The sequence below is a fragment of the Hydra vulgaris genome, chromosome 07 (genome assembly GCF_038396675.1).
Source record: "Hydra vulgaris chromosome 07, alternate assembly HydraT2T_AEP".
Classification (NCBI taxonomy): domain Eukaryota; kingdom Metazoa; phylum Cnidaria; class Hydrozoa; order Anthoathecata; family Hydridae; genus Hydra; species Hydra vulgaris.
This window is the reverse complement of record NC_088926.1, coordinates 30982785-31010176: the sequence shown is the minus strand read 5'-3', so window position 1 is coordinate 31010176 and position 27392 is coordinate 30982785. Positions and strand designations below refer to the sequence as shown.

The 27392-nt window shown below is 26.6% G+C and overlaps 1 protein-coding gene across 1 annotated transcript in view; it reads left to right on the top strand.

The window, feature by feature from the left end:
* LOC136082409 (uncharacterized) overlaps positions 1-27392 on the top strand; it is a 179616-nt gene that overhangs the window by 146660 nt on the left and 5564 nt on the right. Inside the window, exons 28-33 of the mRNA XM_065801626.1 lie at positions 4740-4880; positions 10503-10612; positions 15725-15913; positions 16020-16169; positions 16291-16431; positions 22501-22613. Coding sequence (XP_065657698.1) covers positions 4740-4880; positions 10503-10612; positions 15725-15913; positions 16020-16169; positions 16291-16431; positions 22501-22613 — 844 coding nt within the window. The remainder of the gene's footprint in view (positions 1-4739; positions 4881-10502; positions 10613-15724; positions 15914-16019; positions 16170-16290; positions 16432-22500; positions 22614-27392) is intronic.

Sequence of the window (27392 nt, the reverse complement as noted above, 5' to 3'; positions counted from 1 at the left end):
TTACTTTTCTTTCTCTTTTTTATAAATACTATAATGGGCGATCTAAAAAGCTAGCACCTCTTGTACCATTTACTAAAATTCATTCTCGTGTTACTTGTCATTCAATTAAGTCTGATTCTTTTACTATGACTGTTTCTAAGTGCTCCAAAAATTCTTATTCGACTAGTTTTTCTCCTCGAACATCAGTTCTTTGAAATTCACTCCCTTTGTTTTGTTTTCCTGATTCATATAATTTGCAATCTTTTAAGTTGTCTGTTAATTGTTATTTTGCTTTAAACTTCATCTTTTCTCTTCCAGTAACTTCCAACTCTAATAGTAAATTTAAAAACTCTCTTATTCATTTCCAGTAACTTCTGGGGTACCACAAAGTTCCATCCATGGTCCTGTATAGTTTCTCATCTGTAGCAAAGATATTTCTGGCAATCTTACATTTATAGTGGTTCTATTTACTGACCACACAGCTATATACTCCTGTCTTGACAAAAAGATGTTACTTTTTGACTGCTTAGTAATCTCAGTCAATCTTGAATCTGATCTTTCCTATTGAGGGTTGAAAAACTTTCTTAAGAAGGTTCATGCTACTGTAAATTATATATATATATATATATATATATATATATATATATATATATATATATATATATATATATATATATATATATATATATATATATATATATATATAAATTTTTAAATCTATATAAATAAATCATTCTTCTATAAATTCATATACTAAGGATCAACCTAGCAAAGAATTTTTTAACTGATTTTTTTTTAAATACTAAATCATTTAAATAAATTTAATATTAAATAATATCAAAAATAGTTTTAAATATTGAAAATAAAATCAGAGCTCTGTTTTGAACAACTAATAATTTTGTATCATAATAATTTTATTATAATTTTCAATTATTATAAATTTATTATTAGTTATACAATACTTATTTTTATTGGTGATTAACTACATAAGCACATTAATCAGAATTAAAGCAGGAGATTTTTTTTGCAAGAAGCAATATGATCATTCCATATAAGGTGAGCCAATTTTTTGAAAATTTCCGAGGTGACCATCTCAGATTTTCTTTAAATTTACTCCCCTCATAGGTTTTATGGAAAAAAAGATTTTCCTAGAATTTTAACTCATTGTCTTGAAGCATTCTAAAATTATGGCGATTTGAAAAATTAATGTCTCAGCCTATTTCGAGCAATTTATTGTCTTTTTCAAAAAAGTCTTATTTTCAAATCCATATAAATAAAAAACCAATTATTTTTAATACTCAAAAATCAATCTGATAGCAGTAATCTACCTCAACTTTCAAAAAAATAACAATTTATTTTACAAAGATAATTATTGTGGCCATCTTAGACTTCAAAGTTATAAAAAGAAACACTTTAAAGAAAAAATTTCAATATAAGTAAAGCAAATGAAAGCGGAATACACAAGCAATTGTTAAAATTATGTTATTTTGTGAAAATATAGGTGATAGTCATCATTCATGATAAACTTTGTAGCTTTGTATTTAAAACGATAGAAGTTAGACCCCCCTAAAAAAACTTCCAGCGTTTAAATGGTAAAGTTAGGTCCATTTTAGAACTCAAAATTACCTGGGTGTGCAGTAAATTTAACTCTTGAAATTTTTTGGAGTTTATCTTCAATATAAGAAGAAGAAACACAGAATAATTTTGGGATGTCTTGTAGCTGCTGAGATATCTGAACTTAAACTTTTCATCATAATAGGTTTTTGGAATTCAAAATTGGCCATTTTGAATTTGTTATATTTTCAAAATCTTGATAATATTTTAATGTAAAAATTTGTTTATTGTTTTTTTTTTTAAACGAGGAATTTAAAAACAATTTTTTAAAGTAAAGATATCCGTACATAAAGGTTTCTATTTTTCTAAAATATGAATAAATTTCAAACTCAACAAAAAGCCAAGAAATAAATCTCAATTACAATAAAAGAATGTAAAAAATAAAATATTAAAGAATAAATCTTGTTCTCAAAATAATAGTATAAATACTTTTGTTAAAAATTGATATTTCTTTGAATTCTTGTTCTGAAATTTGATAGCTTAAAACTATAATTTTCTGCAAAATCAAGTAAAATAATAATAATTTGGTTTTGTTGAATATTTTCTTTCAGAATTCAAAGGAATAAGGACTGTGCCTTTGAAATAAAATGGTGTGATTGCAAGTTTTCAATTGTAGAAATACTATCTTCAAGGAACTCTTCTATTGGAATTTCTAAAGTTACCAAACTAATAGCGATCTCCTTTTTTAACCACTGTTTGTACGGCACTATATCCTCATATTCAAAACCATGTTGATTGAAGATATTACTTATACACTGTTTTTAAGTTTTCTACATTAGGGCTGTTTTTAATAAAAGTTCTTTGTATTCAATGTTACCGGGCTCTGCATAAGTAATCAACTTTTAATTTTGGTGTACTTGACAGATTCAAACTGTATGCACACCAGATGCACTATCTAGTTTCGCACCATTTTGGATGAAGCTGATAATACTTTGAAAATCCTTTTTTCTCTCCTATTTTTTAGAAATTCTGAATGTAGCTCTTTTAGATTTACAAGTAATAATCGCTTTTGGATATGTTGTTTTTGACCATTGATTTTAACTGAAACAAGTTCTTTCTTACCATGCCAAATCTGAGAATATTTGTCACACTGATAAAAGTTCTTGATATTTGTTTTAAGTTCTTGATTTTTATCAAGTGCTTGTGATATCATATTTTTAGTAATTTTTTTACACTCTCCTAAGATACCTTTAGTTGCCTTTTAGTTTAAGCGCTTTTTTATTCATTGACTTTGGTTCTGAAAAGTATTGTTGTTTGTTGGATTTTCCAACTATTTGGTGTTAATGTTAATAGGTTTATTTTTTCATTTCTGTTTGATTTAGCTTAATGGCTTCACAAAATAAATCTTGGTCTGTCAATTTTTTAAAATATTTATAGTTTGTTATTTGTTAATTTTTTAAAATATTTATTGTTTGTTGTTGTTGTTAAATATTTATTGTTTTATTGAACAACTAATAGTAATTTCATTATTGGAAATTCCCAAATAATTTGAAATTAATGTTTGGCAAGAATTTGAAACAACCTTTAACTTTTTTTTTCCATAACTGGATCTGTCTTAAATAGGTACTGATTTTAACAGAGAATAACCCAACATTCTGAATGTTTTATTTGCAATTTCAGAACCAGTCAGAATGTATAATGTATTGGTTTCATCATTGTTTTATCTTTCTTACGACAAGAGTTTTTGACCCGGGCATAGTTTCATTCTTAAAGTGGTTTCTTCATTGATTGACTGAAGAGATTCTTAAAAAAAAAGAAAAAAGAAAGCTAATCTATACAATTATTACAATTTTTATCAAAAATATAAAACCTTGTATTAACATAAAGCAATGACAAAAAAATAACAAAATAAATTTTAACTTTTAAAATATTGGTAAAAAAAAAATTTTGTGTAGGGTTTTCAACTATTCTTACTAAATGCATTAGTTTTATGAACTTTATATGGGTCACAACAATACTTTTGTGAAGTTTCATAATGTGCAAGGAACATTTTTTTAATGATGAAAACATATAGAAATACAGTCATTTAAAGTTATATCACATCTCCATGCAAGCGACAAATTATAACAAATTCAAAATGGCCAATTTTGAATTCCAGAATCCTATTATGATAAAGTTTAAGTTATATCTTAGCAAATTAAAACTTAAACTTTCGCAGGTATCTTAGCAGTTACAAAACATCCCAAAATTATTCTGTATTTCTTCTTCTTATATTGAAGATACATTCCTAAAAGTTTCAGGTGTTAAATTTATTGTACACTTGGGTAATTTTGAGTTCTAAAATAGACTTAATTTTACCATTTAAAGGCTGAAGGCTTTTTTAGGGGGGTCTAACTTATATAATTTTGAATCCAATGTTACAAAATTTATCATGAATGATGACTACCACCTATATTCTCACAAAATAACATAATTTTCACAATAGCTTGAGTATTCCGCTTTCATTTGCTTTATTAATATTGAAATTTTTTCTTTAAAATGTTTTTTTTTATAACTTTGAAGTGCAAGATGGTCACAATAATTATTTTTGTTAAATAGATTTTTATTTTTTTAAAAGTTGAGGTAGATTACTGCTATCGGATTGATTTTGAAGTATTAAAGATAATTGGTTTTTTATTTATATGGATTTGAAAATAAGGCTTTTTTGAAAAAGACAAATTGCTTGAAATAGACAAAGACATTAATCTTTCAAATTGCCATAATTTTAGAATGCTTCAAGACAATGAGTTAAACTTTTAGGGAAATCTTTTTTTCCATAAAGCCTATAAAGAGTGTAAATTTCGGAAAAATCTGAGATGGTCACCCGGAAGGTTTGGCTCATCATAATGACCCATATAGCATTAAAATTATGAAGTTTTTTGATATTATTTTAATAAAAAGTTTATTTTGGCAAGTTTAAATAACTCTAAACTTTTCAAAGGTTTTGTTTATGATAGAAACACAACATTGCCAGGCACTTAGTGATACCTCATATATACATTTCATAATTTCATCTTTAAATGTTGTATACCAGTCTTATGTGTGCTGTATATATATGTGCATATTGCTGTGATCCTGTTTTTTCTCTATTATCCATGACTTTATAATAGAATATTAATACAATTGTTTATTTCATAAATTTTAGCTTATAAATGAAAAATGTTTAGATGTAAAAGATGGTTGGATTTATGAAAATATTTATGATAGTAAAGATATTGTTAAAAAAGAAGGATTCAAAAATCCATTTAATACTGAAGAACGAGAAACAGAGCTTGATCCTAAGCGACTTCGGCTAGAACATGAATTAGGTATCTAGGTTTAATTTGTGTTTTTACTTTTTATAGTAAATATTTGCCAAGGCAATATATAGTAAAATAGCAATATATACACATACTAAAAATAAAATGTCACAATATTTGAGAAGTGTTTAACAAAAACTTTTCAAATTATAATTTTGTTATAAATTACTTGTTCTGTCAAGTTTATGGTTAATAAAAAAGCAGAAATCTGTTTGTAATTATATTTAGCTATTTCTTGTTTTTTATATTCACTTTAGTGATACAAATTTTAGTATATTACACTATATTAGTTGATTTCTTTTTTTACTCTTTTTTTTATTGTTTTTTTGTGTATCTCATGTTCCATGACCTCTTATATATCTGTTATATACATATATCTGTTTATACATATATCTGTTCTAAAACATCCACTTTTTGCATACTATCATTATCAGCATCATAGTATTACGTTATTTTAATTTATGAACTATACTGCATATGTATAATTTTAAATTTTTTGGTTATTGTATTTTGAAATAGTTAATCAAATTTCCATGACTTTTTGTTCCTATTGTGTTTTCTTTATCTGATGTTGTTGAGGCAGTCTATTATTGTTTGCACTATAAGTTTTTAAAATAGCATTCTGATCATTTTCCCAACAACAATATTGTTTTCAGTTTGATGTTTTTCTACAACTCCTTGGTTGATTGGTTTTAATTGAAATTTAGATACTTACTTGATACTAACTGCTTATAAGTTTACACTTATTTATATTAATGCATCGTTTTTTACAAAATTGTTTATGGTTGGATTTAGAAAGTATTATTTTTTTTATATATATATCTTGTGTATATATTTTGCTGTTTGCTTTACTCATTAGTTGTTATTTTTGTATTTGTTCTGTTTTCTATTTTCTTGTATTTATTCTATTTTCTCTTTTTACTTTACTCAGGTTTGTTTCTATAAAGACTTTTATGAACTAGGCTAAAGATGATGATAAAGGTAGTAAGGATGCATCACTGATGAGTGATATAAAGTTTGACTTTTGTCAGAAGCAAAAACATTGGTGAATGTATTGTGGTCTTAAGGATAGAGTTTCACCTACGTTTTTAATCAAATATTATATACAGTGAGAACAGAATTTAATCGTACAAAGTAATTTTCCTACAACTTGCTTTTATCTTGATTAATAATGAAAATAACTGAACCAAATTTTTTTTTAATTTATTATGGATATTTCTTATTTATAATTAATCAGTAAAAATATAAGAAAATGTGTTTGCTATACAATTTTTGATTTTTTACTTTCAGAAGTATTAATTTGCATGCACAACAATTAATTGTACAAAACTGTTTTATTATTTGTTATGTTTATGGTTTCTTTAAAAACTCTGTTTATTGAACATTATGGCACCCAAAGGTAAATATTTAAATAGTATTTATCAACGAAAACTTGTTGTAGACTTGGTTAAACAAGGAAATACTTAAAGAAAAGTTGAAGAACTTACAAATATTCCATTTACAACAGTCGGGGCCATTGTAAATAAATACAAACAATATGAAACATTTGAAATTTGTACTGGATGAGGATGAAAACTGAAGACAACCTCACCAGATGATAGAGAAATTTTAAGAATGATTGGTTTGAAAGTGCAAAAATATAGCAAATCATCTAAAAAATTTAACTGGAAACACAATTTCACTAACGTCAATTAGAAATCGTATTCATAAAGCAGGATTCAGTGGATGTTTAGCTCGGAAAACACCGTTTTTAACAAAAAATCATATGAAGAGAAGAATGAATTTTGAAAAAAAGTATTATTTAATCCCAGTATCATTTTGGAAAAAAGTACTTTGGTCTGATGAATCCAAATTTAGTTTTAAAAAATCTGATGGTGCACAGAGAATTTGGCAAAAGAGGGGTGAAGCATTTAATTTGAGTTGCACGAGAGGAACAGTTAAACATGGTGATGGAAGTGTAATGTTATGGGGTTGTATGGTATGGAATGATGTTGGTAAACTAGAATTTATTGATGAAACTATGAATGATGATTTGTATAACAATATATTGAAACTAAATTTAAAATCTTCTGCTAAAAGTCTTAGATTAGGAAACAGTTTTTTGTTTCAACAAAACAATGATCCAAAACAAACTGCTAAAAAAACTAAAACCTTTTTTGATGAAAATGGCATAAACATTTTAGAATGGTCTTCACAGAGTCCAGATTTGACTCCAATAGAGCATTTATGGACTTTATTAGATAAAAAAAAAGGCAATAGAGCATTTATGAAAAAAAAAGATCTAAAGAAAGCTGTCGTTAAATCATGGTCTAATATTGACAATAATCAAATCGAATGTCTCATAGAATCAATGCCGAAACGCTTTTTAGATGTAATTAAAGCAAAAGGAGGACTAACTAAATATATAAGTATATTAATAAAATACAAAAACTTGAAACTGTTTCTCAGTTATTTTAATAAACTGGTACTTTTTCTTAGCTTTAACCTATCAAGTTTTTCTTGTACAATTATTTTATGTGCAAGTGTTTTTATCCCCTTCTTTTTGTTTCAAATTCTTAACCAGGTAATTCAAAAGCATAAAGACAAATTTAAAATTTTTTTTGAAGGCTTTTTACCAAGTAAATAATTGGATAAAGAAAAAGTTAATTATTACTGCATGATACATTATTCTATTCAAAGATGTTAATTATATTGAAAAATTACTTTGTATGATTAAATTCTGTTCTCACTGTATATACTTTATTAGTATATTAGTACGTCCCTTAGGGTACACAAATGCACAAGGAGTAAAAACCTGTCAAAAATGGTATTGGCAGTCTAGGCAAGTTGTCTTCCCTTATAGTTTTTTGTGCATGCTATCAACATTTGCATGGAGTTTTTGAATATTTTTATAAAAAATTTGATAAAATTTGATAAATCATGGAAAAATTAAAATGGTTTTGATAACTGGTTATGTTTTAGTAATTCTTGTAGTTACCCTGTATTGTTTTGTATTTTCTCAGCTAATTTTCATTTTACTCTGCTGTGGTTCTGCTTTGTTTTTGTTTCAATTTGTTTATTCATTCTCCAAGTTCATTTCTGTTGTTGCTGTTCATTATGTTTTGTGTTCATTTTGCTCTGTTTATGTTTCTGTTTGTTCCATTTTTGTTTTGTCTTTATTCCTGAGAAAATTAAATAGACCAATTTGCAATTTTTTTCTTAAGCTACAAAGAATATTTCTAATTTAAAAAATGTTTCTAATGTAAAAAAACTAACCAATATGTGTTTTTGTTTCAAGATAAACAACACAAATATCTTTGGGACTTTACTGTTCTTTTCTTCAAAAGATATTTCATCTCTGAGGGAATTCTAAATCCTTAAAAAAACACAAATTTTTTAAAAAAGGTAATAAAAAGTTAAGTAGAGTACTTTAGTCAAGAATATATAAATACAAACTAGCTTAAAATAACATAATATTTGTCATTTTTTTAATTTGTCACAATAAGTCTGGTTATATATTTATTTAGACTAGCAAAAAGCAACCCATAATACGGGTATGGTTGGTCTGTTACATAATTAATTTATAGTGGCTGTTTTCCACAATTAAAGTTGTGAAACTTTAATAATAGCTTTTTAGAAAAACGCCTTCAAATTGAAAAAATTAATCCATCTGTAAAATTAACATAAAAAGTATAAGTAGGTAAAATAATTTATCAAATTATTTAACATTATTTGAGTAATTTACTACTGACATAGGTCATATCAGTGTGAGGCAGAACCATTTTCCTCGACATTCCTAAGTTCAACACAATATGTTTTTAGTTACTGACACAAAATAATAACACTTCATCATGCTTTAAATTGATGAAAAACTATTTATTAATTATTAATATTTATTAATTTCTTGGTATCCTCTTGATTAATTTCTTTAAAAAAGAAAATTGTCTTTAAAATGTTAAATCCACACAACTAAATAAATTTATTAAAAATAACTAAGCAATTGAGTACAAATACGTTTGAAACAAAAAAAAATTTAATTTACAATCAAACATGTGTATAACAAATTTATAAAAATATGTAAACTTTGATCTTTTATATTGCATTAATGCGTCATATGACAAACCTAAAATAAAAATTGTAACAGATAAGTTGACATAAAAGGGAAAAAACAAACAACTGGAAAACAATTTACCTGCTTTTCGGTAACCTGTTGTCATACTTCATTTGCTGTCATGATGCAGCTTGTCAGTGTTGTTTTTTTTTGTTGGCTTTAGTAAACTTTAGTTTAATTTCATGTTGGCTTTAGTAAACTTTAGTTTAATTTAAAAGACATCACAATAGATTTAAAATATTTTAATTAAAAAGCAAAATAAAAAATGCTTCAAGGAGCCAAACTATAAACAATAAAGATAAAAAATCAAATTGAGATATAAATAAATTGCATTTATATAGCTAAATATATTGTCTTGGCTTATAGTAAATTTTAAAAGCAGTGAGTTCAATAAATTAAAATACCAGTTAGTTATTTTTAACAATAGAATGTAGCATCATTATATTATGGTAATTGGATAATGAATCAATTTAACTATATTTAAGTTTAATTGGTGAAAAAACAATTAAGATTTTAATTAAAAAAGACCAAAACAAATCAAATATACAACATACTATATTATTTAAAAAAAGATTGCAAATTTAAAAAAAAAATTACAAAACTAAAAATAATAAAAATAAATAAAAATCATCGAAGAAAAAGTGGCAACAAAAAAGTTATAAATATCTTCACTGATAGAAGACATTTACAAGCTTTTGGTTGCTGTTTTTTCTTCGGTGTCTCCCAACACCCCGGTATGGATGAGCCCTCCATTTGAAGGAGGGTCCATTACTACACCACATTTTTTTTTTTTTTTTATAAGAACTGTAATCCTCATAACAAAATTTAACCTTTACATACAATAACATGTGACATGTCATGTCAGTGTTGGCACAATATTTTAATTTATTTTTTTTAATTTTCTAAAAAAGAACAAAAATAGTTAATAGCATCATAGAAATTTCAAAGTAGTTATAACCAATTTTATGGAATTAGCATTAGTTTAACTTTTTTGTTGCATAAAAAATAATTAGGCCTCATCCATACCCCTATTTTCCTTCTAAAAAATAAAGTAATAAAAACTGTTAAAAAAAAAATAATGCTAAAAGAAAAACTAAAACAAACAAAATGTAAATGATTTAAAAAATTAAAAGGAGTGATCCTTTCTACTTTATATTTAATAAAAATGTTATATATAAATTGCTAAACTATTTTCTATACTTACTTCAATTATAATATGATCTTAACAATAATTATTTATCTCAATATGATTCTTTATGTAGTTGTTCTAAACTAATAAATAATAATTATATTCCAAAAGGTAAAAAGTTTTAACTCGCTTGAGAGATCTTTCTCCAATGACCACGTGCATTTTGAGAGCGCGCTTCTCAAAACTCTCAAAAAATCTTTCAAATTTAGAAAAGCTTAGTAACTAATTAAAACTTTAAAAACGAAAAACGACATTGAACGTTAAATGTTGACTCTAGCAATTATATTAAGATGACAATATGTACAATTATTAGTTAAAATATTTTTTAACTCTTATAATTATAATACTATAGGTCAAGGAAATTTTGGGTCTGTTGTAAAAGGAGTTTACATGTTAAAGAACAACAAATCTGTGGCTGTTGCTGTAAAAACTCTTAAAGAAGAAGACATTCCTGGCCAAAAGGTATGCATTAGGAATAAATTAATGAGTTTTAGATTTTTTATATTGTGTATGTCACTTTTTATATGTCACTAGTGATGATATTTAACTTAAGTAAAAGATATGTTAAATTTTAAACATTTTTTTTATTAAAATATTTAATTTCAATTAGTAATAAAAATTCTGATTAAAAAAAATTGTTTTTTCAATGAAACTTTCTTACTAATAGGTTACATTAAAAAAAAAAAAATTTACATTTAATCTAAAATTTTTCTTTTTGCTAAAGAGTTATGTTGTTGAAGTTTCTTTTTTGTTGTTTCAAGTTTTTTCGAAGATTAATCTTCATTTGTTGCATCTTTCTCTTCGTTTGTCATTAGGTCCAGTTTCTTGTGAGTTAAAGCATTATTAAACATATCCTCATATCGGTACCCTCGTTTGTAGCCATTTTTCAAGTTGACTTCCGTTATTTGTAAAATAAAATATTTTCTTTAATGGCATCAAGAGGCTTATAACAGTATTTTTGGGCTCACTGTTTTATGAGTTTTTGGTTGAGCAGGCTTTAATTTTTATTTAAAATAAAAGTTTTTCTTTAGTTTAGAGTCTGATTTTTTTTAGAAAAAATAATTTTTATCATGTTGTTGCTTTCACTTTTTATAATAAAGCACAAAAAACTTAAGTACCTATTAAAGCTTGAAAGATGTTTTTATTAAAAACCATCCTTGATTTATTGAAATAAAGAAGTCTGTTTTGCGCATCAAGAAAATAGCTTCTTGCTATTGTAGCAGATCATCCCAAATCATTTTCATCATGGTTTTCAAATCACATTTCATGCAAATCTGAGTAGCAAAGATATTTGTATACATGTAAGTTTATATATATATATATATATATATATATATATATATATATATATATATATATATATATATATATTCTGTTATTAAGGTTTATTTTTTTAGCAATACTTTGCGCTTTAAAATTAATTGCATCTTCCAAATTTTTAGGGGCTTTTTCATAAGAACTCATAATATTGTCGCGTAAAATTTGTTCATAGATTTTTGTTGTGAGTCTGGTTGTGATGTTATTTGTTTTATCAGCAAAAACCAAAATATTAGGGTTTCGTAACACTAAAAGACCATAAACCAATTTTCAAAACAAACTTCCATGTAGGTTATTGGTTCCCTCAAAAAGTGAGATTTGACATGTAAGCAAAATTAAATTAGACAAAATTAATAATATTCTTAGAAATAAATTAAATTTGTAACAGCAGAAAAATACCACTGATGTTATAAATTGGTTCTCCATAATCGAAAATAATAATGACTGTACATTTATTCAATTTGACATTAATGATTTTTACCCCTCAATAACTGCAGATATTTTAAATAAAACAATTGAATTTGCAAAAAGCCACACAGTTATTCCTGATGAAACAATCCGTATAATAAAACATTGTAGAAAAACCTTACTTTATTTTAATAAAGAAACTTGGAAAAAGAAATACATACATGACTGCTTTGATGTAACAATGGGCAGTTATGACAAAGCAGAAATTTGTGAATTTGTTGGACTATATATTTTAGATTTATTAAGTAAAATAATCAATATAAAAGATTTAGGCCTTTATCGCATTGATGGTTTAATAGTAATGGGTAAAAAATCCACAGCTCGATAAAATTAGAAAAGATATAAAAAAATTTTAAAATATTGGTTTTCAAATCGAAATAAATATAAATTTAAAAATTTTGAATTTTTTTGATGTTACATTTAACCTCTCTGAAAATTCATATAAGCCTTTCAAAAAACCAGACGATGAATTATTGTATATTAATATTAACTCAAATCATCCACCCCAAATTCGAAAACAAATCCCGATTTCAATTAAAACAGGCTAAACCAAAACTCCTCTAATGAAAATGTATTCAATTGTTTCCACTAACATAGGAAAAGTGTTGCCCTCTAATAAATTACATACAATCGAAATACAATTAAAGTTAGCTACTGTTGCACAAAAAATATGGAAAGAATTATAAAAGGTCACAATAATGCTTTGTTAAACAAAAAAGAAATCCTAAATGAAAAAACTACAGAAAGTTGTAATTGTAAACAAAAAAAAAATTGTCCAATGAATGGAAGTTGTTTATCAAAAAATGTGGTATATAAATGTGTTGTTTCCTCTAAGAATGTACCTGATAAACAATATATTGGTATAACAGAGGGTGAATTGAAAAAACGTTTTGCCAATCATAAGCAATCTTTTAAAAATAAAAAGTATTCAAAAGACACCATGCTGTCAAAATATATATGGGAATTAAAAGGTAAAAATATTGATGATTTTATACTGAATTGGTCCACCCTTAAAATAGCGCCTGCATATAATAATATTTCCAAAAAATGCATACTATGCCTACAAGAAAAATTTGAAGTAACTACTCATGCAAACCAAGAGTGCTTATTAAACAAAAAATCTAAATTAATTTCGAAGTGTTGGCACAAAAATAAGTTTCTCCTAAAAAACTATCAAAATAAATGAGCTCAAATAATAGTTACATTAAATCCCCCTTTTGAAAAATTTTTTTTTAAAAAAGTATAAGTAATTATTTCTAAAGAATTCCTTTTATAATAGTGTCAGCAAATTCCACAAATGTGTGAAAAGTTTACAGTAGTTAAGACATTTGCGACTTCCTGTAATTTAATTTTTGGTATAAATTGAAGTTTTATTAGTTTGATCATTCATTTTTGATGAGTCTTTATTGATGAAACACAGTGTTAAATGAAAAAAAATTTTGTTAAGTGATTTTCTACTAATTTATATATATATATATATATATATATATATATATATATATATATATATATATATATATATATATATATAATATATATATATATATATATATATATATATATATATATATATATATACGTATATACATATATATTTTATTTTGATTATGTTATAATAATCAACTCTTTTTTTATTTGAGAGTGATCAATATTTTGATTAGATAAAACAAATCAAAACTTTTTTATGGTACTTAAAGTTTCATTCCATTTTCAGCACTCATCAGCCATGTATTTCTGTATATAGTCATATAATTTCATTATGTATGGCTGATGAGTGCCGATGATGGCATGAAACTTTAAGTACTGTAAAAAAGTTGTTAAAAAATAAATTATTAATAAAAAAAAGGAAAATTTAATATTAGAAAATAGCAAAATATTAAAAATCATGAACAAAAAGAAACTTTTTACATTTTATACTCTTTATATTTTATTCTTAAAAGAATAAAATAAAAAATAAGAAGAAAAGAATTTTCCATATTTTTCACTTAGTCTTCAATTGAATCAAGCGAAATGTTTAAAGTAATTTAATTTATTATGACTTCTTTTTTTAAAAAAAAATTTTCATGTGCATCAATAAAAATCATTTTTATGTTATTGAATTATGAATAGATTATCAAATCCTTCCTTTCCAATTGTAGTATAAAAGTTGTCCTCAATGGACAGCACTCATTCTTTTATCCTGTAACTTCGGGGGTTCCTCAAGGTCCTTGGCCTTATACTCTTTTAAATTTACATTAACAAACCTCCAGATATTTTCACATCTAAGGTGGCATTGTTTGCTGATGGTGCTACCATTTTTTCTTGTCTTGATAAAAAGCCAACACTCTCTGCTTGCTTGAAGGGGGCATTTGAGCTTGAAAAGGATCTCACTTCTGCTACAGCATGGGGCTCGCAGTGGCTGGTGAACTTTAAATCAGTTAAAACCCAATTTTTTTCAGCTAATCATCATCACAATAATTTAGATCTTCCTATATTTATGAAAGGTAATGTACTCTATGAGTCATCTACCCTTCATCTTCTAGAATTAACTCTTCTAATCTTTTTGGATGCCATATATCAAATTGATTGCAAAATTAGCATCTACTAAGGTTGCATCTCCTTATTGTACTTGACACTTTTTAAATCCGGATTTTATTCTTTATCTCTATAAATTTCAAATTTGTCCTTGCAGCGAATACTGTTATTTCATCTGGGGCAGATCTTCCAGTGATGCCCTTTCTCTTTTAGACAAGGTGCAAAAATGCATTTTAAACATAGCTGGACCTGTTTGTGCAGCCAACCTCCAACCATTATCACATCGTTGTAATGTTGCTTCTCTTTCTCTTTTCTACAAATACTATAATGGGCACTGCTCTAAAGAGCTAGCATCTCTTGTACCATCTACTAAAATTCATTCTTATGTTACTTGTCATTCAATTAAGTCTCATCATTTTTCTGTGATTGTTCCTAAATGCTCCAAAAACTCTTATTTGTCTAGTTTTTCCGCGTACATCAGTTTTTTGGAATATGCTTTCTTTATCTTGTGTTCCTGAATAATATAGTTTGCAATCTTTCAAGTTGTAAGTCAATCGTTATCTTGCTTTACAATCTTCTCTAAATTTGCAATGTAGTATGACATGGACCCGCTCTATTTGCTAAGCTTGAGCCTCTTTCCCCTACGTCATGCTTTTTTTCTTTTGTTGTAAAGTTCAACCATTATCACATCTCCATCTCATTATCAAACCTCCAACCATTATCACATCGTTGTAATGTTGCATCTCTTTCTCTTTTCTACAAATACTATCATGGGACAAAAAAAGTTCAATACTGGTAATGTTCAATGTTATAAAACTAATTATTACAGGTCAGGATCAACAATATAAAACTAATTACTACAGGTCAGGTCAGGATCAAGATCATCATGATCACTTTGCTTTTGGTAACATGTAATTAAGTATAACCTGTCATGTCTTGCAAAATTGCAACTTTGACTTAAATCTATATTAATGATCTTCTCATTAGCCTTACCAATTAAGCGACTATTTGCTTGATATATTTACATACATTTATAAGTGTATATATATTATGTTTGTGTACTCTACAAATAGAGTGCTCAATTTTCTTAATGAACAGAGCAACAATAATTTAGTAAAAACAGTAGGTTCATCAGGAAGCTGCTTCCTGATCATCCTACTGAAGAAACAAGTTGTTGAGGAAAAAAATTAGATAAGTGTTTTAACTAAACTATATATATATTTAATATTTAATCTATTATTATGGTATTTTAAAGTAATTTTACAAATATTTTAGTCTGAAATTGTTAAAGAAGCAGAAATAATGTCAAAACTGGATCATCCCAACATTGTTAGACTGATCGGAGTCACTCAATCACCAGGATTTATGCTAGTGATGGAGTTAGCTCCACAAGGTCCATTACACAAATTCTTGGAAAAAAATAGAAAAATGAAAGTGCTTGATATTCTTGTTCTCATGTTGCAGGTAAAAAATTTTTTAAGTTTTCAAGTTAATAATTGTTAATTTAAATGAATTTAAATAAGTTAATTATAGTGATTGGATAATTTCTAAATAGAACTTTTAAAAATAGGTTGATGAAGGAATGAACTACCTTGAGAGTCAACATTTTGTTCATCGTGATTTGGCTGCAAGAAACGTTTTAGTAGTATCAAAAAATTTTGTTAAAATATCCGACTTTGGAATGTCTAGAGCAATGGGCGTTGGAAATGAGTATTATAGGGTATGAATTATATAAGACATGCTTAGGAATAAAAAATCTTTACATAATAATTTTATAGTTAATCAGTTTTTTTCTTTGTTTATTACACTTTATGAAGTCAGTTTTTAAAATGTTATATTAGGCTGAACAAGCTGGTAGATGGCCATTAAAATGGTATGCTCCAGAATGTATATACTATCATAAGTTTTCAAGCAAAGGAGATGTTTGGAGTTATGGAATAACAATGTGGGAAGCAGTTTCTTATGGAGGTAAACCATACCAGGTCAGAATATAAAAGTTATTCATTCATTCTTGGTGAAATTTTGTTATTTAACCAGGCAAAATTTAAATGTATTTTGTATATATATGTGCGCCTATCATGTTTTGTCTATAACTAAATGAGTAAAAAAGATTTTGTTTTATTTTTTAAATATGTATATGCCTCTCTTATAGTTTTGTTTATAAATTGCTCACAAAGTATATTCATTTAAACAAATTTGTATTCATCCAAACTATATTGTACGGCTATAACATAGTCAATGTATATACTTAAGCTGGGAGCTTAAGTATTTACATTGACTATGTTATAGCCTGCTGTTGCAAAGGAGTGCTGCTTTGACAATGGGCAGCAGTCTTTTCTTACTTTATTCTTTTTTTTTTTTTTTTTCTGAAAAAGTCATATGCTATAAAGATAAACAAAACTAGTAACCATATGCTTATTTAAACACGCATTTATATATATCATCGTTGCGCAGGCAATACTGTCCATGTGATCAATTCCAAAGTTTACAGGAGGAAGAAAAAACTGAATCACAGACGCATTTTTCATTTCAAAGGCATTTAAGCTGCTTACTTATATGTGAAATATGTATTATAACACTATTATGTAAAATAAATTGAAGAAAGTGAATTTTTTATTAAATTTTGTCACTTAGGCGATACTGCCTTATTTTTTTATCACATAGGTGTTACTGCCTTAGATTAAAATTCAATGTAAATTACTTTTCTAGATTTGAAATTAAATTAGTTGCTACTATCAATAACAAAACAAACTATTTCCTACGAACTTCAAGGATATGTAGGCCTATTTTCTGTCAAAACTGTAATATTTACAAGTAGTAAAAAAGACTACAAGATATAACATATAAATTTATTCTTCAAAAAAAAACAAGATTTGTTTATCAATGGTTCAATTGATAAATTTTTTATTGTTTTTGCCCTAAAGAATATATAATTAATTTATATATTCTTTAGGGCAAAAACAATAAAAAAATTTTGACCATTAAATGCAAATTTTTTTTATTGACATGTCAGTACGCTTTGTGAATGGAAAATCCCAGTTCTTAACGGAACTTCCTGGCTTACATTTTATAATACTATTATGCTAAAATAAGAACTAAAAATATTTTGACTTTTGAAAAAACGCTATTACAAACAAGTTCATATTACAATATCATATTAAAAAGGAAGGTCCTATGCAATTGAAACACGTTTATAGAGGCTCAGTGAGGTAAGTTACATAGGAAGCGTAGCAGTCGCTCGGCAGAATGCTTTTGAACTCTTGAAGATGCTGATATTTCTTTGACTTTATTTTTAGCCTGTCTTGATGGAGAAGATTGAAAGTGATTGGAAAGTTAATTTTCTTCGGTCTTCTTGGCAGAAGTTTCCAATCTTCGTCAAGGTCCAGTTTGTAGAATATTTTTCCATCGGGCTTGTACCATAGACATCGAAGGTTTGTCACCGTTTGGATCACCGGCAGAAAGTCCAGGATGTATTGATGAGTATACCATTGTCGATGTTTCAGAATACTTCTTTACAAAAGTGTGATCCACTTCAAATACATTGTATGGTGAAGGTTTTGTTCGGGCATCCTTGTGCATTTAATGTCATCGCTCGGAAGATAAATTTCTTTCTTTTTTAAGCTCTGTTCAATTTTGCTATGCACTGAATCGCACTCCATTTGGGTGTGTCCCTTTACCAAAAATTTCTGGTAGATGTCAATATTTAACTCTATACTTAAATGAATCAGGGCATTTGACATAATGCTATTGCAGTTCTGATACGTAAATCCATCTGAATATAAAATCACAGGAAGTTTTTCCTTTTTTGTTACTTCTCTTATTGCGTGAACAGTGCAACTCGCAAGCAAGTCAGCAGACAAATCAGCTGATTCATTAAACCAGTAACAAGTGCCATCATGAGTGGAAAGATTGTAAACAGTGAAATTGTGGCAGTTCAACTTGGTTTTGTAGTAAAGGGCACTGGTGTAAAGGCAAAGGCTAATTTTCACCGCTTGAAGGTCTATAGTAAACACATGATGTCTAATCTCCTTTACTTTCTTATCTTTATTTAGATTGTCTTTGTCATTATTTTTTTCTTCTCTAGCTCGGTTCTTTTTTACAATATGCCTGTCATAAATTTCTTTGTCAATTTGATTCACTTCAAACGAGCAACAGACATCGCATTTGTCCTTTTTAGGTAGATAGAAAGCAAGATTCAGTTCCAGAAAAATTTTCATGAATAGTTTTCTTTCTACTAATTTGATATTTTTTTCATCACTAAACTCCTTGTATACCTGGTACAGTCCAGAATGAGAAGTGTGATATTGTTCTAAGGACATTTTAGTCAATGAACTTTGGCAATAGTGAGAGGGGAGAGTTGGCAAGGACTCTTCTTTTGTCATTTTTCTTTTCTTATTTACATTTTGTGCCAAGTTTGCTACAAACACTTTCTGTTGATCCCAATTCATTTCAGTTCAGAATTTGGAAAATATTTCTTTTCTATCTTCTTCCTTAAACTTTTCACAATCCCGATTTTTCACCTGAGCACACTTTAGTGATGTGCAGGCCACTCCTATTTTCCTTCCATCACGGAGTGTACCATGCCTACTATTTTCTCCTTTCGGTTTGGAAAATCCTAAATATGGCAAGCCCTCCATTCTTAGTCTTTTGTTTTTTTCTCTTTTCCAATCTAATGGTGATAGTTTTGCCTTTCTTAGAGGTTGTTCCTCATCATTCTGATTAGGGTCTTCATTTTGAGGGATTTCCACTTTGTTAATTATCTCAGCATCAGGATTAATACCCAACTCACAATTTAAGTCTGGATTGCCAATTGAACTCCCTGCAATTGAATCATCGGCTACGTAAGACGTGTTCATCTCAATTTCTTCATTTAAGTTGTACGGGATTGGAATAAAACAATATGTATGGTCTACATTTAGCACCTCGCAAACACTCTAGTCACTTAAATTTAAACTACTCTGTGATTTGTCAGTAGTTTGAAGTTCATTATCGAACACTTATCAAAATTGTTGTCACTACTGAGTGTTGAAACAATTTCAGCTTTAGGCATTACTTGAGCATTGCTTCTTTCTTCATAAATGGAATCTGGCATAATTATGTTGACTTTTCTGTAACTTAAGAGAAAAACTATCATTAGGTACTTTCAAACTAAGCTAGTAAGTCATAAGTAAATAGTTCATGATTGATATTGTACATGCACTGAAAAATTATTTCAGTTTTTACTTGCAAAAATAGGTTGTAACATTTTTTCAAAAACTAACAAGTCTTTTAAAAATAATAATCTGTTAACTAGACTTCTAAAACTCAGATTGTATTTAAAGTTACATAATTTTATGATAATCAATGATAAAACAAATGATAAAGCACCTTTAATAATAGTTTCACATTATTAATAAATTGTAATTGTAATAACATGTATTTTTTACAATTCAAACGCATCTATGTTTTACGACTTCAGGATAAGTCAATAAAACAATTAATTTTAATAGAATATGGTCAATGAAGTATTATTTGTTAAAGTGCAACGCAATTATTTAGTTTAAAAATATAGTATATAGAAAAGACACATGCTGCTCAGATAGGCGAATTTGCGCGCAAATCTTCACATAAGCGGTCCTACGTTACTTCGATTGCAGCACCTCTGGTGGCTATATTTAAAGTTATGATGATACCAACAGATGCGTCACTTAGAGATGAAAAACTGTGTGTGCATATCTCAATATCAAAAAAATTGTTACATAAGCAGTATTGCCTGCGCAATGACGATGTATATATATATATATATATACATATATATATATATATATATATATATATATATATATATATATATATATATATATATATATATATATATATATATATATATATATATATATATATATATATATACTTAAAGTTACTTAGTTACTTGGTATTATAAATTTAACATTACATATGTTACATGGCATTATAAATCTAATATTGTACTAATATATAACAAGTTAGCTTTATTGACTGAATTTTATTAAAATCATAACTTTAAAAAAAAAAATTGAAATGATTGCATTGACCTAAAGACTGATTTTGAGGGTCAAGTTTAGTTCTTGAACACATTTTATTTATCGCGCAAATCTTCACATAAGCGGTCCTACGTTACTTCGATTGCAGCACCTCTGGTGGCTATATTTAAAGTTATGATGATACCAACAGATGCGTCACTTAGAGATGAAAAACTGTGTGTGCATATCTCAATATCAAAAAAATTGTTACATAGGCAGTATTGCCTGCGCAATGACGATGTATATATATATATATATACATATATATATATATATATATATATATATATATATATATATATATATATATATATATATATATATATATATATATATATATATATATATATATATATATATATATACTTAAAGTTACTTAGTTACTTGGTATTATAAATTTAACATTACATATGTTACATGGCATTATAAATCTAATATTGTACTAATATATAACAAGTTAGCTTTATTGACTGAATTTTATTAAAATCATAACTTTAAAAAAAAAAATTGAAATGATTGCATTGACCTAAAGACTGATTTTGAGGGTCAAGTTTAGTTCTTGAACACATTTTATTTATCATCATTAAAAAAATATATACAAGATACTATTTACTAAACATAAGATAATGTTTTCAGGTTGTTAATTTATTAAAATCATAAAAGAGTGTGATTTTGTTTTACAAAAATGTGTTTATGAATTTTTAAAATATGTAAATGTTTGCTGTCTTAAAATAAATTGTTTTTCTAAATTTTCAGACATTAGTGCATTTTTTTTTGATTTGGTAATGCCAAAGAATAAATCAATTTATGCGCAAACATATCCAAAGAATGTTGACCAAAATCAGGGATGCAATATATCATTTTGATAAATTATATACTTTTAAAGCAATATCCCTATTTTTTTTTTTTTATCCACATATTTTTTTATTTCATAGCCCACTTCCATATTAATGGAACTTTGCAATTAAGATGTGTATTTTTTCATAAAAAAGTAACCTAAAACTGCTATCAAGTAGCTTAGTATATAGTTAATATGTAGTGTTACCAAGTTAGCTAAATTGGTGATAAATAATTGGCTGATTTTTTGAAAAGAGTATACTAAAATTAGTTTAGTATAAAGGTTATATATGTAAAAAAATAATTTCAATAAAGAACTTCAATTAGTTTAGTATAAAGATTATATATACAAGGTAATAATTTTAATAAAGTTTTTGGCTTCTAAATGGTTTTTAAAAAAATTATTATTTATTGCAAATCAAATATTCATTCATTTGTTTTTGCATCTGTTACTTCAAAAAAAAAATTTTGATTTTTTTTTTTTTAATTTAAAGAAGGATCAGGGTTGGGGGGGGGGGGGGGGGGGAGGGGGTGCACAAAAATCAAAAACAAAAAAAAAATTTTTTTAAAAAACAGTGTCAAAATTTTAGGAAATTCAAAAAAAAAAACAAAAATGCTACAAAACAAAAATTATATACAAAAAAAATAATGTATATATTCTTAACTTGGGTGTTTTTTTTGGGGGGGAGGGTGTAAATACTTCACACACACAAAAAAAAAGACTTTTTTTACTTACACTTTTTATCTATTTATTGTCATCATTGGTTTTTCCTAAATGTTACAGCATCAAATTTTTAGGAAAATCTAAAAACTAGGAAAAACCAATGCAACAAAACAAAAATTACAAAAAAAAATTTACTTAAATTGGTTGAGGGAACCATCTCAATATCATCTCAATAACCATCTCAATACCATCTTTCTATATACAATAAGAAGTTAAAAAGCAATGCCTATAAAAACAACATACCTGGTGATATAAAACTACTGACGAATAATAAGCTTTGGCTAAATAAAGAAACTAACTTAAAAATCGGTTTTTATTAAAATATAAAATTCACTATAGTTATCAAAACATGCCAACACTTATGTGTACTGATGTAAAATAATTTTTTACGCTTAAGCAGTACCAGAAAAGTAACGCAACCTTTAACGCATATTTATTTCCATATTTAGGGTATGATAGGATCCGTTGTAATAGCAAAACTAGAAAGTGGTTATCGTCTTCAAAAGCCTGATAATTGTTCAGATGTAGTGTACACATTGATGTTAAAATGTTGGGAAACTAAGTATGAAATTTTTTTATTTTTGTTTTATATACCTTGCTTTTTGTTTTTTAATTTATTTTTAATATTGGATACAATGACATTCTTAATAGTGATTTTTTGTTTTATAAGTTATTTATTGCATAATAAGAATTAGTCTTGCTTTTTAATTTTAGATTTTTATTTTTAATTTTAATTAGGTTTTTAAAACACAGCAAGACTTCTTGAAACAAGAAATCTTGCAAAGCTGGTCAAAAGGAGATAACTAGCTTAGTATTTAGTTATTGAGTAGTGTTTGGGTACAAACTTTATGGAAGACACCAAATCACTCTGACCCCTTACACTATTGCACAATTACTCTACTTGCTGTTATTAGCAAAATTAATCTTTATTTAACACATTTTTAATAACTTTTCTTGAGTTTGGTAACATACCCTCTGACAGTCAATGTACTTCTGTTGACTTGTTAGCTATTATAGCAGGAGGATTCTGTTGCTCATTAGGTTAGGTTAGACAAGGGTTTTTGCTCTTAATGTATTAAAAGCTTTTAAAAAAATCTGACTTGCTGGTCTTTTTGATTATCACATGTCATTAGGTGTAAAATTTTTAGAATTATTGAATCATTTTTTTCTAATGGTAGTATTAAATTTGTTCTTGATAGATAACACTTTCCTTTGTGAGTAGCAGCTTTATGAGGTAGTGGTATAGTGGTAGAATGCTCGGCTCTTAATCAAGAAGATTCTAGTTCAATCCCCACCATGTCCCTGGTAGTACTGCGCTTAACTTGTTTTTCCACTCAGTAGCCTTAATCATCAAGGTTCATGTTTTGTAAACTTGAGAGGTGGTTGTAACTACAACTAAAGTAGCCTCCTCAACTGTAATGGCCTTCTCATGGCCTTTGGGAGGTGAATTGAAGAAAGAAAGAAAAAGGTACCACAATGCACCATACTTGGTGCTATTTCTTGTCTATATTAATGTTTCTCCTAAAAGTCTAAAGTGATTTACTGATGACCTCTGAAGTGACTTTATTTACTAATGACACAACAAAGTACTCCAGTCTAGATAAAAAGTTTTTTTTTTTTGATTGATCAGAATCACCATTAGCACAGTTTTAAAAAATGCAAAAATATGTATCAAAGGACTAGATCTAGCTGTCAAGCCCAAGTGAAATAAGAAAAAAATTGAAAAGAGAAATTGAAAATAAAAAATAAAATTAAAAAGATATTTTGAACATATGTTCAAAGCAAAACAAAGATACTAAAGTAAATAATAATGATAATTTAGACATCACGCGTGTAATAGAAATTATAAACTTAGACTCATAATGGAAAATCATGACCAATGCACAAGGTTTAAAAAATATTAAGTTAAAATACAAATGTCATATGCTCATATTCAACAATGATGTTTCAGTGAGCCTTATAAAAAATGGCTAGCATCGCTCGTCGGGAATGCATCCTTGTTATCTATATCGCCTGTAGCCTACATCATATCAGTCATTATTGCAATAAAACGGTTCTCATTACAAAAAAGCTAATCACCCACACCCCTCCCAAATTTAGGCAATAATTTTTAGAAAAAATGGAGGTATAGAGACAAATATGCACAAAAAGTATATCCAATTAATCTAACAATAATAAACAATAATATATAGTGTAAAAAAATTTTTTATATTGTAAATACACATTAAGATATAAAATGTAAAAAGATAAATAAGTATCTTACCATATTTGATAAGTTAATAAAAAGTCATTTTTGAAAATGCAATAGCAATTTAATGTTGCAATCATTACTATAGAAATATATATGAAATTCTAGTAATTACATTACATAAATTATTATACGCGTAAAAAATATTATATTTAAATATTATACTTGATAAAATAAATATTATACTTGATAAAGAGTTATTTTTTTTTGATTGATCAAAATCACCATTAGAGTCATTTCATATAGTCGCGGTGTTGACATTTCTACTGTAAAAAGTGAAAATATAAGCAACTTAATAAACTTTTTTTTTTTGGTAATGTGTACATTTGGTCACATACTACTATCTGAAAAATTTACAGTAAATTTTTTGCTATAGTTGCATCGTTATGTCAAAATAAATCAGTCGCGGTCATGACAGCTACAAAAACAGAAACAGAACTTGTTTAAGTAATTTTGTTTTTGTGTAACTTTTAACAAATTAAAAGTTTAGCTTTTTTAATTATTTTTTATAGGATGTTATATTAACTAAAATAAATTTTTTTTTTTTTTTTTTGTTCATATTTTTTATAAAATGGTAGCTAACAAAAGTCACGGTCGTGACAAAATATTATACTACCAGATAACATTACATTTTAGGTATTTTTAAGGTATATTTTAGCATTGCCAAAGTTTTTAAAAATATATAAACAATTTAAAAAGTGTTTATAGTTATCCTTAGAAAAATGAAAGAAACATCAGCAAGTTTTTAATAAAAAAACGTAACAAATCATTTTACTAAATTGCAATATTAAAGACATATTTAAATAAACTAAACAAATCAATATACTAAATAACGATTTTTTGTTTGCTGTGTTATTGGTCTGATAGTCTGGTGATATTTTTTTCATGCTAAAAATTTTATTCTTAACTTTCCAGTTATGGTAAAGTCGTATATCTTCAACTATTTCTGCAAGCAGTAAAGTATCGCTTAGCTAACTATAATGTTGATTGATTTCATCCTCAGTCAAATATATTAAATTTACCGTCGAACCTTTGCATATAGCTTCATAAAACTGCCACTCATTTTGAATAATAACTTGTCTCGCTTTAACCTTTTGCCATGCTATTCTTTTTAAAGTTCCTCTTACCCCATCAATGGCTCCTTTTCCGTGGGCTCTAGCAAAAAAATTCCACTCGAAAGTTGGAATATTAAATGTCATTTGACAATAGAAATTTTTCTGTGTACAAGGCATAACGTTTCCTTAATTTAAGTAACATGTAACGTTTTTGAAATTTTTCACCATCAATTTTTATTTTTTTAAGTTTTTCATACCTGGAATCCATTAAGATATTTCTTTGCAGTTGTAAAACTCTAGTACATAATTCACTAGAATATAAACAGATACACTTTTTTATCTTTGATATATCTGGAAAAGAGATGTTCATTTCTATTACTAACTGTTTAATGACATAATCTGCTTTTCGTGGTGACTTTGGTAAAGCCAATTTAACGCGGTTCACAGCACACGCCACTGACAAACTTGAATGATAGACAGGTTTTTCCATTCGACTAGAAGAAGAACAAGGAATATCAATGATACCATAAACTTTTTAAAGATCTCTGTGTTTACACTATCGTAATTTAGCATGCTCCTTATTTTTCAATTCTTGCTCTGGAGGTTGGAAACGAATATTACTTTGGTTTTTTCTATTTCTTTTAATTCAGTTTTTTTTTTTCTCTATAATCTTTACAAACTTGCTTGTGCGGTTTTAGCATTGTTTTTATATTTATATGTTTCCTGTATTTTTATGTAGAATATTTCAAATAAGTTATATTTTAAATTAGTTCATAATCTTTAAATACACAGTTATATCAATTGTTTAAATTACACTTTAAAACACGTGTTTTAATTAAGATTTTTCGAATTTGATTTTCTTCTTTGATGCATTTGAACATCTATACGATGCATTTAAACATTGAAACATCCGTTACGTTGCAGTCGTGACAAAAAAGAAATTGCATTTTACTTTTTTCCAGACAAGGATATTATAAATTTTTTTTTACATACATATTCATTTTAACTAAAATGCTTTTGCTAAATATTTTGTAATTAAAAAAAATTAAATTTAGGTTGTAAAAAAAAACTAAATTTATTATAATAGTCGCGATCGTTACAGTGAAAAAAATGCCTTTTTTCTATTTAGTAACATACCAACTAATAATTAAGATAATAATAGTATCACTTATTAACCAACTTATTTAATCACTAATGTTTATTCTGACAATTAAAAATTAAAAAAAAAAAAATGTTTAACACAGCTCCATGTTAAGAAATCCATGTTTTTTATATCATAAATTATTAAAAATGGCTACCAAATTTAAACATCTCCTACAAATGCATAGATGACGAAGTGACGATTTTTATTTTAGATGCCCTAATGTGTCTGTTAATTTAATTTTAAAAAAATCGATTTCTAATATTTTGTTTAAATATTTTTAAATTATGGCAATCTTATATAAAATGACCCATTAGCACAATTTAAATTTAAAGATAGTAGAGAATTCCAACAAACCAAAGTATGAGAACATTTTTTCGCATAACATTAAACATGAAGTTCAGCAAAAGGATGCAACTAAGCTGCATGAGTCATGCAAGATGAGTTTTGATTATGGAACAAGTTATGATATCTTGCTTAAGTAGCAAGCTATCATTACTAAAAAGTTTAACCAGGAAAAAAATATATTGTTATTAAATAAAATAATCAATAACTAATCATCAATAACTAACATAGAATAAAAATTAAGAAATAGAATAATTAATAAAGTAATATATACAATCCATTATCAATGGATTGTATATATTTTATTGATAGTTGAATCAGGAAAATCAATATAATAATAATAATAAGTAAAATATAATATTAATAAATAAAATATGATAGTAATAAGTAAAATAGTCAATAACTAATAATCAATAACTAACATAGAATAAAAAAATAAAGACTAGAATCATCAATAAAATGATATATACAATCCATTATCAATGCAATGTATATGTTTTAACCAGCCATTAACAATTTATGTGAACAGCCATTTTGTTAACAAGCCATGTC